General features: G+C 40.5%; 1 protein-coding gene across 7 annotated transcripts in view; it reads left to right on the top strand.

The window, feature by feature from the left end:
- The window catches only part of UTRN (utrophin), a 562884-nt gene that overhangs the window by 194238 nt on the left and 354963 nt on the right, over nucleotides 1-13683 (top strand). For all 7 annotated transcript variants that reach the window (XM_019029674.4, XM_063707928.1, XM_063707930.1 and 4 more), the window contains exons 28-33: nucleotides 1387-1536; nucleotides 2512-2673; nucleotides 3924-4052; nucleotides 4778-4951; nucleotides 7145-7300; nucleotides 13129-13299. In XM_019029674.4, the coding sequence (XP_018885219.3) occupies nucleotides 1387-1536; nucleotides 2512-2673; nucleotides 3924-4052; nucleotides 4778-4951; nucleotides 7145-7300; nucleotides 13129-13299 (942 nt within the window). The remainder of the gene's footprint in view (nucleotides 1-1386; nucleotides 1537-2511; nucleotides 2674-3923; nucleotides 4053-4777; nucleotides 4952-7144; nucleotides 7301-13128; nucleotides 13300-13683) is intronic.

A 13683-nucleotide genomic window follows, 5' to 3' on the forward strand; every position in this document is an offset into this window, starting at 1 on the left:
TGTCATGGTACCATGTGGGAACTGAGTGGACAACTGGATTAAAGGTCAGAAATGAGTAAAATGTGGCGCTTACATTCCAGGAGATGGATGCTCTGCTAGAGAAAGGATGTCACTTCTCAAATATAGCAGAGTGAGAGACAGAGTGAATGAAAAATATGAAAAGCTTAATTTTTTTCCTAATGTAAGAGTGAATATGTATATATTCTTGAAATATGGAAAATAAAAGTATAAAGCAAACTCTAAGATAAACATTTTAAAACAGTTTGTAGATTTCTTCCTAATTATTATCTTTTATGTATGCATACTAGAAGGTAGTATATTGGATCAAAGGCTTTGGAGTCTTTTATTTACTTATTTATCTTTTTATTTGAGATGGAATCTTGCTATATTGCCCAGGCTGGAGTGCAATTGCATGATTTTGGCTCACTGCAACCTCCACCTCCTGAGTTCAAGCAATTCTCATGCCTCAGCCTCCTGAGTAGCTGGGATCACAGACGTGTGCCACTACCCCAGCTAATTTTGTATTTTTAGTAGAGATGGGGTTTTACCATGTTGGCCAGGCTGGTCTCGAACTCCTGACATCAGGTGATCCACCCGCCTCGGCCTCCCAATGTGCTAGGATTAGAGGTGTGAGCCATTGCACTTGGCCAGGCTTTGGAGTCTTAAAGCTTTAGAGCCATGTTGGAATCTTAGCTCTTCTTTTGACTGTGTGTATGTAGGCAAGTAATTTAACCTTTCTGAGCTTCAATTTTCCAATCTGTAAACTGGGAATGCTATTTAGCCCATATAGTTAATTAGATTTATGTATATAAAAAGTGTGTATATAAAACAATGCCTCTTATTCTGCATATATTGTAGGAAAATGACTACTTATTTTTAGTAATATAATTAATAAAAGTTGAGATAATTTTGCTTGTATAGTACTGTTCTCTGCCTTTGAACTTTGTGTCATATCGTGAGCATTTCCCCATACAATTAATAATTATTTTTAACTTTTTATTATTCATTTATTTATTGTTTAGAGACATAGTCTCGCTCTGTTGCCCAGGCTGGAGTCCAGTGGTATGACAGCTCACTACAGCCTTGAACTCTTGGGCTCAAGTGATCCTCCTGCCTCACCCTCCCATAATTAATAATAGTTGAAATTATTTTTGTGAAATTATATCATCATATATCACTTGTGCTAATTTCTCAATTTTATGCATTTTTTAATCCCATGATGGATATTTTTGTGAATTAGTAATTTACTTAACTTTTGGTCCTGTTACTTAGGTAGATTTTTAGAAAATATAATTACTTGTTTAACAAATAGACATTTTGGGGATCCTTGATACCTTTTGCCTTAGTAAATGCATTATTTTTTTTTTTTTCCCATCTCCATTCCAGTCTCTGGAATCTGTTCTGCGCCACCCGGCAGATAATCGCACCCAGATTCGAGAGCTTGGCCAGACTCTGATTGATGGGGGGATCTTGGATGATATAATCAGTGAGAAACTGGAGGCTTTCAACAGCCGATATGAAGATCTAAGTCACCTGGTAAGAGTTGGGACATGCATGGGTGTTGATTAGGTACTGATGAAGTGGAGCTGGCCCTAAGCTCCATATCATAGAGCTTTAATGTTGGAAAAATCTTTAATGTTGGTTAAAGTTGGTAGCCAATGCTAACAGGGGCATTGAGGGTATTGAAATATTCAGAAAGGAAGAATAGATCTAACACTCTAAGACAGAACTTGATGATTAAAAAAATTATTTTTGAGATTACTTCTACTTACAAACATTTAATTTTCATTAAGGATCATATGATAGCTGTATATAAGAACAACAACTCATACTATCCTAGTAAATATTAGGGCCATGATATTTCACATAAGCTGCTGTGAAAGCCATAGTCTCTTAGTTCATATCCAGGTTGTAACATACATATTCGTATCACAAATTAGAGAAAGAACACTTCTTTTATAGGAAGGTTGGGTATGAATATTAGGTGCTTCCAAACACATATTAAATAATAACTGTTGATGTTCAGCCCATGAGTAACATCAAGCTTAACCCAAAAGTGCTGTAAATAGTAGTTTGATATGTATGTACACCTATAGAATTTGTTTTAGGCTTTGGAAAAAAAGAGACTCTGATGTTTGTGTATTGATAGACATTTTTCTTATGTTTTATATTCTTAATTGGCAGACATTGCTGATTCCTAAAAATGCTTTAAAATTATAATAAATAACACATTTTTATCTTCTGTTTAATGCATCTTATGGGAAACCTTTACATTTTTGTATTTCAACATTATATATAGAAAGAAGTAATAATTAGTAATTCAGCTGCATGGTACATAAGATCCTAGTGGGACATTTTCACTGTTATCATTAGTAATTATTATTTATTTATAAAGAAAGCTAAAGTCTTGGATGAAAGCTTTTATGGTCTTTTCTTAGTGGCCAGAATATATATATTCTGCTGTTTATATTTGTGTTGGGCAACTAATGATTCAATTTCTCCTTTGTGCAGGCAGAGAGCAAGCAGATTTCTTTGGAAAAGCAACTCCAGGTGCTGCGGGAAACTGACCAGATGCTTCAAGTCTTGCAAGAGAGCTTGGGAGAGCTGGACAAACAGCTCACCACATACCTGACTGACAGGATAGATGCTTTCCAAGTTCCACAGGAAGCTCAGGTATTGCCGTGCATTTGAGGGCTTTTGAGCTGTAAAGAGAGCTTATGTAATTGCCTCCTCAACTATAAGAGAACCCCTCCTGCTATCCAAAACCGAGAGTCAATGGGAAAGATTGACCTTACTTACAGGGCAGCATTTGGGTTTTGGAGTTCTCTTGCTTTCTATGTGAGACTCTGGCAAAAGTCTTATATAGTTTATTTTATTTTATTTTATTTTATTTTATTTATTTATTTATTTATTTGAGACAGAATCTCACTATGTCACCCAGGCTGGAGTGCAGTGGCGCGATCTTGGCTCACTGCAACCTCTGCCTCCTGGGTTCAAGTGATTCTCCTGCCTCAGCCTCCCGAATAACTGGGACTACAAGCACGTGCCACCACGCCTGGCTAATTTTTTGTAGTTTTAGTAGAGACGGGATTTCGCCATGTTGGCCAGGCTGGTCTTGAACTCCTGACTTCAAGTGATCTGCCTGCCCCGGCCTCCCAATAATTTTTGTATTTTTAGTAGAGACGGGGTTTTGCCATATTGTCCAGGCTAGTCTCAAACTCCTGACCTCAGGTGATCCACCTTCCTTGGCCTCCCAAAATGCTGGGATTACAGGCGTGAGCCACTGTGCCTGGCTGAAAAGTCCTGTATATTTTAAATTGTAGTTTTCTTATCTGTGAAGTTGGGACAATTCCTTCCTTATAAATAAGTTGTGAACATTAGAAATGACAAATGCAAAGACCTTAGCAGGTGCGTCATGTACAATAGTCATACCATGCAGTGGGCCATATTATTATTATTATTATACAAAAACGTATTATTATTATTTTTTAGATGGATTCTCACTCTGTTGCCCAGGCTAGAGTGCAGTGGTGCGATCTCGGCTCACTGCAGACTCTGCCCCACAGGTTCAAGCAATTCTCCTGCCTCAGCCTCCCAAGTAGCTGGGATTATAGGCGCCCGCCACCGTGCCCAGCTAATTTTTGTATTTTTAGTAGAGATGGGGTTTCACCATCTTGGCCAGGCTGGTCTTGAACTCCTGACGTCGTGATCCACCCGCCTCGGCCTCCCAAAGTGTTGGGATTACAGGCATAAGCCACCGCACCTGGCCTACAAAAACTTATTAAAGCTTCTGTGGAGGTCAACATTATGTAAAATACGATATCATGTATTACACAATGATATAGAACTTTTGTATGGTCTCTTTTTATACTTAAGTAAAAAAAAAAAAAGGACATCCTCTCCCCTTTCCAATCTCTTTTTAGAAAATCCAAGCAGAGATCTCAGCCCATGAGCTAACCCTAGAGGAGTTGAGAAGAAATATGCGTTCTCAGCCCCTGACCTCCCCAGAGAGTAGGACTGCCAGAGGAGGAAGTCAGATGGATGTGCTACAGGTAAAGAAGGCCAGGAGCTTCCTTTTACTTTTCAACTTGTTGGGAATATTCTTTAAAAAAGAGAAAGAATTGATTACTTGGGCACCGTTGGTATTCTTTGTGATGTAAACCATGGGATGGGAGTGATGTGTTGAAGGTTGCATCCTAGGGCAGCAGAAACAAATTGTTGCATGGGTGGAAAAATATGAAATCTGATTTTGATAGTTGAGATGAGAAACAAGAGAGTGAGCCAGATTTAGAAGTTAGCTTTATATACACTTTTTCTTTAATGCAGAGCCTCTGTCAGTATCGTGTGGCTGATGCTGTGGGCAGGCCGAGCATGAATTGGATGCAGCATCGTTTAGTTCTTTCATGGTTGATGTGACATTGACTTTCACTCTGAACTTGTGATGAAGGGCATTTTGAGTTCTAGGTTCCTGAACTATCTTTTTGAACATGAAGTTTTAATTCCAGTGAGGTCAGCTTTATCTAAATTTCTTATCCAAATCTATTACTTCTGAGATTGAGACACTGAGTGTTGTAATTTTTGACACTGGGCTATGCAGTTCACTTAGGCGATCGGGTACCCTCACCGAGATTCATTCGGATTTTTTTTTTGGGGTCATATTTCTGAATTTTTTTCTTTTGGTACTTTATGGTACAAATTTTTAGTAGTATCTGTTATGCTCATGATGAGAGAGATAATCATCCTGATGGGAATTGCATATTTTCATTTCTGCAAACAGAGGAAACTCCGAGAGGTGTCCACAAAGTTCCAGCTTTTCCAGAAGCCAGCTAACTTCGAGCAGCGCATGCTGGACTGCAAGCGTGTGCTGGATGGCGTGAAAGCAGAACTTCACGTTCTGGATGTGAAGGACGTAGACCCTGACGTCATACAGACGCACCTGGACAAGTGTATGGTGAGGCTTTTGGGTGATTGGCACATCCAGTGGCTTTTTCAGCAGCTGTTATGGCTTGGTCTAGCAAGTACATGCCTAGTGTGTCCAATGATCACTAGTCTACAGTGTGCTAAACATAAGGATTGATGATGGAAAACATGTTAAAAAATAAGAAGTGTGGTCTTTCCCTCCAAAGAAATTAGAAGAGATAAGAGAGATAGCTAAGGAAACTAGAATAGACATGTATATAACATGATGACAAACAAAAACCAAAACAAAAGAAATACATCTTAATCACCATGTGAAGTTAGGAGGGCTTCAGCAGAGTGTGACTAATAAGCAAAGTTTTCAAGGATAAATTTGAGTTAGCTAGAAGAACCATACTTAGAATGGATATCGTAAAAATTCCATTTTCTAGGAAAATAAAAATTTCAATAGAAATTTAAACCTTAAGATAGGAAAGAAGAAATGATATATAAGGCCTTATTACTTTTTTAGTCTTGAACTTTATAATTCAATTCAATAGAAATTTAAAAATAATGTGGCTAAGGGGACACAATCTTAGAATTAGTGTTCTGCTTGAGAATCACAGAACTTAAGATGAGACTCTTTAGGACAGGAGAGGTATAGGGACAGTTCTTTGTGCTTTTCAAAACAAAGGATAAATTTTAATATATTTGTGCATGTATGTAAGTATTTATTTGATTATTGTGACATAATGGTAATCAGAGAAAGTGCTGTCCTTGACTTCATGGAACATACATAGTTCAGGGGTCTGTTACACGACAGCGTCCTATGAGATGTTGAGATGATGATGTATAGGTGTCAAGAGAAGCTGTTTAGAATAAAGCTTTTTGGTTTCAGGTAACTAGGAAGAAGACAGCTCTGAATTTGACCTACAGAACTATGATTTCTTTTTTTATATTTAAATTTATTTTTATTTTTAATTTTTGAAGACTTTTAGGTTCAGGAAGTACATGTGCACGTTTGATACATGGATATATTGTATGATGCTGAGGTTTGGGCTTCGACTGAACCCATCACCCAAATAATAAATGTAGTACCCAATTGGTAGTTTTTCAGCTCTTGCCCCTTTCCTCCTTCCTTCCTTTTGGAGTCCCATTGTCTTTGCTTTCCATCTTTATGTGCATGTGTGCCCACTGTTTAACTCCCACTTATAAGTGAGAACATGTAGTATTTGGTTTTCTGTTCCTGAATTAATTTACTTAGGATAATGGCCTTGAGCTGCATTCATGCTGCTGCAAAGGACATGATTTCATTTTTTTATGGCTGTGTAGTGTTCCATGGTGTATTTGTACCACGTTTTCTTTATCCATTCCCCCATTGATGGGCACCTAGATTGATGACATGTATTTGCTATTGTGCGTAGTGGTGTGATAAACACGGGAGTGCATGTGTCCTTTTGGTAGAACGATTATCCTCCTTTACATATATACCCAGTAATAGGATTTCTGGGTTGAATAATAATTCTATGTTTAGTTCTTTGAGATATTTCCAAACTGTTTTCCCTAGGGGCTGAACTGATTTGCAATCCTACCAACAGTGTATGGTGTTCCCTTTTCTCTGCAGCCTTGCCAGCATCTGTTGTTTTTTGACTTTTTAACAATGGTCATTCAGACTGGTGTGAGACAGTATCTTATTGTGGTTTTGATTTGCATCAGAAATCTGTTTACTTATAGTCATATACATCTTGATATATCAAGTTTTGTATTTTTTTATCATACAAATTATATATGTTCATTGTGGTAGACTTAGTACTTCCGAGAAATAGAAATAAATGTTAATAATTCCAAATCCAACAGACAGCAGTAGCCGGTGTTGGCTTGTTTTAGTGATAACATGCAAGATTTTTTTAAAATGTAATTTTAATTGTGATAAACATTCTGTTTTTAGTCCTAATGTTTGTAGGAAAAATATTTATATTATCAAGTACTTTCATAAACATTTGTCTGAGATTTTAAAGGAATGAGCATAAACTCTATTAGTTTATTTTCTTGTCAGATTTGAAGAAGTTATTACAAGCTTGATTTCATTTGACTTGACCTTCAGACCAAATCTGAGAAAGATGATGGCCTTTGATCGCCATAGTTAGGTCTTGGCTGTCAATCTGTGTAAGCTGTGGTCTGACATGATACCAGTTGGCAAGTTGTCACCACAGTGTGTAATTTGTCTTTTTCTTTGTTTGTTTTAAAGAAACTGTATAAAACTTTGAGTGAAGTCAAACTTGAAGTGGAAACTGTGATTAAAACAGGAAGACATATTGTCCAGAAACAGCAAACAGACAACCCAAAAGGGATGGATGAGCAGCTGACTTCCCTGAAGGTTCTTTACAATGACCTGGGTGCACAGGTGAGGAGAGCAGCCCTACAGCTCATCTGTCTGTCTGTCTGTCTCTCTCTCTCAATCTCTCTCTCTCTCATTCTCTCTCATGTATTTTTAAATTTCACTTTTTGGAAAATGCATGTTTGAAAATTATGAGATTCATATGTGTTTTCAATTTATTGTAATAATTTTTGTTATATTTCTTTAAATGTATGTGGTAATATTACAGTGATTCATACTTACACAGAAATTTATTTTTGGCTAGGCACAGTGGCTCACGCCTGTAATCCCAGGTCTTTGGGAGGCTGAGTCAGGTAATGGCTTGAGCCCAGGGGTTTGAGACCAGCCTGAGCAACATGATGAAACGTTGTCTCTACAAAAAAATACAAACGAAAACCTCCAAAAACAAAACAAATTTCCAAAAAAAAAAAAAAAAAAAAAAAATTAGCCATGGTGGTGAGTATCTGTAGTCCTAGCTACCTGGGAGGCTGAGGTGGGAGGGTTGCTTGAACCTGGGAGGCAGAGGTTGCAGTGAGCTGAGATCACACCACTACACTCCAGCCTAGGCAACAGAGTGAGACACTGTTTTAAAAAAAATTTTATTTTTAATATTTAATTCAGGCTAATATTTATACTTTCAATGGCTACTGATATTCCATAAATCATTCTAAGGAAACTACAAGTAATATATGTTCATTGTGGTAGACTTAGTGTGTCTGGAATTGGGGGGTTCTTGGTCTCACTGACTTCAAGAATGAAGCTGTGGACCCTCGTGGTGAGTGTTAGAGCTCTTAAGGTGGCGCATCTGGAGTTTGTTCCTTCTGATGTTTGGATGTGCTCGGAGTTTCTTCCTTCTGGTGGGTTCATGGTCTCGCTGGCTCAGGAGTGACACTGCAGACCTTCGCGGTGAGTGTTACAGTTCTTAAGGCAGTGCGTCTGGAGTTGTTCGTTCCTCCCGCTGGGCTTGTGGTCTCGCTGGCTTCAGGAGTGAAGCTGCAGACCTTCGCGGTGAGTGTTACAGCTCATAAAAGCAGTGTGGACCCAAAGAGTGAGCAGTAGCAAGATTTATTGCAAAGAGCAAAAGAACAAAGCTTCCACAGTGTGGAAGGGGACCCGAGCAGGTTGCCGCTGCTGGCTCGGGCAGCTTGCTTTTATTCTCTTATCTGGCCCCACCCACATCCTGCTGATTGGCAGAGACGAGTGGTCTGTTTTGACAGGGCGCTGATTGGTGCGTTTACAATCCCTGAGCTAGACGCAAAGGTTCTCCATGTCCCCACCAGGTTAGCTAGATACAGAGTGTGGACACAAAGGTTCTTCAAGGCCCCACCAGAGTAGCTAGATACAGAGTGTCTATTGGTGCATTCACAAACCCTGATCTAGACACAGGGTGCTGATTGGTGTGTTTACAAACCTTGAGCTAGATACAGAGTGCCAATTGGTGTATTTACAATCCCTTAGCTAGACATAAAGGTTCTCTAAGGCCCCACCAGAGCAGCTAGATACAGAGTGTGGATTGGTGCACTCACAAACCCAGAGTTAGACACACGGTGCTGATTGGTGTGTTTACAAATCTTGAGCTAGATACAGAGTGCCGATTGGTGTATTTACAGTCCCTGAGCTAGACATAAAGACTCTCCACGTCCCCACCAGACTCAGGAGCCCAGCTGGCTTCACCAAGTGGATCGCGCACTGGGGCTGCAGGTGGAGCTGCAGGTGGAGCTGCCTGCCAGTCCCGCGCCCTGGGCTCGCACTCCTCAGCTCTTGGGTGGTCGATGGGAGTGGGCGCGGTGGAGCAGGGGGTGGCGCTCGTCGGGGAGGCTCTGGCTGCACAGGAGCCCATGGAGGGGGTGGGAGGCTCAGGCATGGCTGGCTGCAGGTCCCGAGCCCTGCCCGCGGGAAGGCAGCTAAGGCCCGGTGAGAAATCGAGCGCAGCGCCGGTGGGCTGGCACTGCTGGGGGACCCAGTACACCCTCCGCAGCGGCTGGCCCGGTGCTAAGTCCCTCACTGGCTGGGGCCGGCAGGGCCGGCCTGCTGCTCCGAGTGCGGGGCCCGCCAAGCCCACCCAGAACTCCAGCTGGCCCGCAAGCGTGGCACGCAGCCCCGGTTCTCGCTCGCGCCTCTCCTTCCACACCTCCCTGCAAGCTGAGGGAGTGGGCTCTGGCCTTGGCCAGCCCAAAAAGGGGTTCCCACAGTGCAGCGGTGGGCTGAAGGGCTCCTCAAGTGCCGCCAAAGTGGGAGCCCAGGCAGAGGAGGCGCCGAGAGCGAGCGAGGGCTGTGAGGACTGCCAGCATGCTGTCACCTCTCATTAGTACTTCAAAGAAATACAAGGGAAAAAATAAATGTTAATAATTCCAAATTTCAATGGATAGTAGCAGCCGGTGTTGCCTTTTTTCTAGTCACAACATGTAAGATTTTTCTAAGTGTAATTTTAATTGTGAGAAACATTCTGTTTTTAGTCCTAATGTTTTCCCATTTCATGTAGGAAAAATGGGAAATAATAGTCCCTGTAAAAACTCAAGTTGTTGGTCCTTAGATTTCTAAGTTGAACAATCTACCGAGAAATGTTAAAACATCAGGGCTCTAGTAAATAACCAGTGGGAAGAAGTTCACATTAATCTACCAGGATTTGAAATCCTGGCAAGAAATATCTCTAATTTGGGCATTTTAGTGAATCCATGCAGGAGTTGTTGAGCATTTACTGTGAGTGACTGAATTTTTGCCCTGAAACCAGGAGAGCAAAGAATGTGTGGAAGTGTGAAACCTTAATAGGTAATATTGAAAACCCATGTTTGATAGTATTTTGGATCCTCCTTCAGTTAGGAAATATTAGCTACTTCCAGTTGAGGTAATATTGAAGTTTCTATATAAGCCCAGAGAAAAATAGCTGAAATTTTGTTTTCAATTGAAATCAGAACGAGCAGTTTATACTTTTTCTGGGTGATTTTGATCTCACTTCTGCAAGCTTAGATTGTTGATGTGATACATTTTGATGCATTACATGTCTGGAACACACACCTTAGAGCTTCTTTTTGGAATTATACAGCTGGTTCTTCATTAAATGTTATTATATTTATTCACTGACTGGGCATTTTATGAATGGAATGGTATTGCTGGCTTTTGCACTAATTCTCCAGTTGTGACTATAATTTTAGTATTAATTAATTTTATCATTTAAAGTTTCACTCAATCGAGATTTTACTCTGTGTCAGGAATTATACAAGGAGACAGTGGTGAGGAAAGATATAAATTATCTCTTTGTCTAATGGAACTTAGGGTAGTGAAAGAGAAAAACATTGAGTAGTTACATGGAATGATGTCACATTATCAGTCTGAAGAGTTATGAAGAATGTACATGGTTCTTTAAGAGTATAGGTAAAGGGGGGTTTCACCCAGTCTTGTGTTAGGAAGGCTTCCCTGAGGAGGTGATGCATCAGCCAAGATCTGAAGTCTGGGTAGGAGTAACCTGGGTGAAACCAGAGGAGATTTCTAGACTGATAAAACAGTATATATAAAAGCTCTAAGGCAGGAGGCAGTGTGGTACATTTATGTGGCTAGAGCAGGGAGAGCCAGTGTGAGGAACATGGTGCTAGGGAGGTAGGATTAGACGAAATCCTGCCAATGTCATAGAGTTTGTGTTACAGATTAAAATCTGTGTCTTAAGCAGTTATTGCACAGGTTTTAGTAGGCAAATTACATACTCAGATATGTCTTTTAAAGGATTAGTCACTGCATTTTGGAAGAGGAATTGGAGAGAGGCTGGAGTGGATGTGAGGAAACTGGTTTGGAAGTCATTGTACTCTTGGTGAGAGATGGTCGTACCTTGAGCTAGGATGGAGAGTGGAGATGGAGTGAGTGAATTGATTTCAGACATATGTAGGAAGTGAAATCAACAGGACTTGGTCCAGGAGGAGAGATGAAGGATGACCCCTGGGTTTCTGGCTTGATGCTGTGGATGGTGTGGCCATTGAGATGGGTGCTGTAAGAAAAGATAGAGGTCCAGGTGCGGTAGCTTATGCCCGTAATCTTTGCACTTTGGGAGGCCAAGGTGGTGGATCACCTGAGGTCAGGAGTTTGAGACCAGCCTGGCTAACATGGCAAAAACCCGTCTCTACTCAAAAAAAAAAAAAAAAAAAAAAAAATTAGCTGAGTGTGGTGGTATGTGCCTGTAATCCCAGCTACTCGGGAGGCTGAGGCGGGAGAATCACTTGAACCTGGGAGGTGGAGGTTGCAGTGAGTCAAGATCGTGCCGCTGCACTCCAGCCTGGGCAACAAGAGTGAAAACTCTGTCTCAAAAAAAAAAAAAGGTAGAAGCATGCAGAAATCACAGGTATGTATTGGACATGTTGACATTTTAAGTACCTTTGAGAATGTTAATTGGAAATGTCGGGTACTCACATGATTATTCAGGTCTGGAGAATATATCTGGACTGAAGAGGTGGATTTTATGAGTCATCTGCATAGAGGTCGTAATTAAAGTAATCAGGGATGATAGATTGTCTAGGAACAGGATATAGTGAAAGAAGAGGGCCCTCAACCAAGTCTTAAGAATTACATCATTTAGTAAGAAATCTCAGGAAGATGAGCTTGCAAAAGAAACTAATATAAGTAGCAAGAAGTGGTAGGGACACAGGTGAGTACTAGGTCTGGAAAGCTAGGGGAAAATGGTATTTTGACAGAGTGCAGTTACCTGTTTTGGATATTTTGAAAGTTAAATATGATGCCCACGTAAACATATTATTTAGATCAGTTGCCATTGGGGTCATTATTGAACTTAGCAAGGGCAATGTCTGGGAGTGATGGTGGTAGAAGCCAGAATGGCATGGCTCAATCCAAAGATTGTACCACCCTGGCCTTGGCCTTAACCTCTTTAAGTTTCATTTTCATTATCCATAAAGTAGAAAGAGGCTTTGTGAATTTTATTGCATACATGTGTAAGATTCCTTAGCACGACACGGAAGCTGTATTAAGAGCTTGGTAAATGTTAAGTTCATTTGTTTTCTGTCAACAACAATGAGAGCAAAATAATAAGGTTTAGGTTGTATAGTCATGTACTGCATTTTAAGTTAAAGTGGTTAATTATAAAACATATAATTGTGAAAATGGTGCTATTTTCCCCTCAAGTTACTATAATACAGTATTTTTCCTTCGTGGAGAGGATTCTAAGATATCTTATGTTCAAAATTATAACAGATACTAGTGATTTTTTAACTTATTTCTGCCCTTTTATGTGTGTTTTTCTCGCTTAATACGCATAACAATTTTTTTTTTTTGAGATGGGGTCTTGCTCTTTTGCCCAGGCTGGAGTGCAGTGGCAGGATCACGGCTCACTGCAGCCCCAGCCTCCAGGGCTCAAGCGATTCTCCCACCTCAGCCTACTGACCAGCTGGAACTACGGGCACGCACCACCATACTGGCTAATTTTTTGTATTTTTTGTAGAAATGAGGTCTTCCATTTTGTAGAAAATGAGGTCATGTTTCCCAGGCCGGTCTTAAACTCTTGGACTCAAAAGATTTGCCTGCCTCGGCCTCCCAAAGTGCTGGGATTATAGACATGAGCCACTGCGCCCAGCCTCATACCAATCTTTTGAGGGCTATACCTCTGCCAGTATCACTTAGGAAATTAATGATAGAGCTGAGATGAAAACCCAGGATTGCCTGGCACTTAACCACTACAGCATATTGCCTCCTTGCAGAAATGCAAGCTTAGAGGATTCTAAGGTGCTAAGACAAAGATTATGTATGTCTTGGGGGTTATATATGAATCAGTTTGGATCTTTAGTTAACATTCTGATTCATTCTCATTTATGTTCATTCCCATCTCAGTCTCAGTCTCTCCCTGTCTCTCTCCGTCTCAGGTGACAGAAGGAAAACAGGATCTGGAAAGAGCATCACAGTTGGCCCGGAAAATGAAGAAAGAGGCTGCTTCTCTCTCTGAATGGCTTTCTGCTACTGAAACTGAATTGGTACAGAAGTCCACTTCAGAAGGTCTGCTTGGTGACTTGGATACAGAAATTTCCTGGGCTAAAGTAAGTTGCCCTTCAGATGAAACACCAGCATGATGCCAGCGTAACATGGCATTTGTTCTGGGCGACCTGGTTGGATACCATGTCCCTCCATTTCATATTAAATCTAGCCTTTTCTTTTTTGCATTGTTTTTCCACTTCTCTGTCCTAAGAAAAAATATTTTAAAACAATGATTATATTTTATTTTCTTTATGATTTCTACTTTTAGATTAAGGGGTACACATATAGGTTTGTTACATGGATATATTGTGTAATGCTGAGGTTTGGGGTATGAATGATCCCATCACCCAGGTAGTGAGCGTAGTACCCACTAGGTAGTTTTTCAGCTCATGCCTCCCTCTGTTTCTCGCCCCTCTACTAGTCCCCAGTGTTTATCCTTCCCTTCT

The sequence above is a fragment of the Gorilla gorilla genome, chromosome 5 (genome assembly GCF_029281585.2).
Source record: "Gorilla gorilla gorilla isolate KB3781 chromosome 5, NHGRI_mGorGor1-v2.1_pri, whole genome shotgun sequence".
Lineage (NCBI taxonomy): Eukaryota > Metazoa > Chordata > Mammalia > Primates > Hominidae > Gorilla > Gorilla gorilla.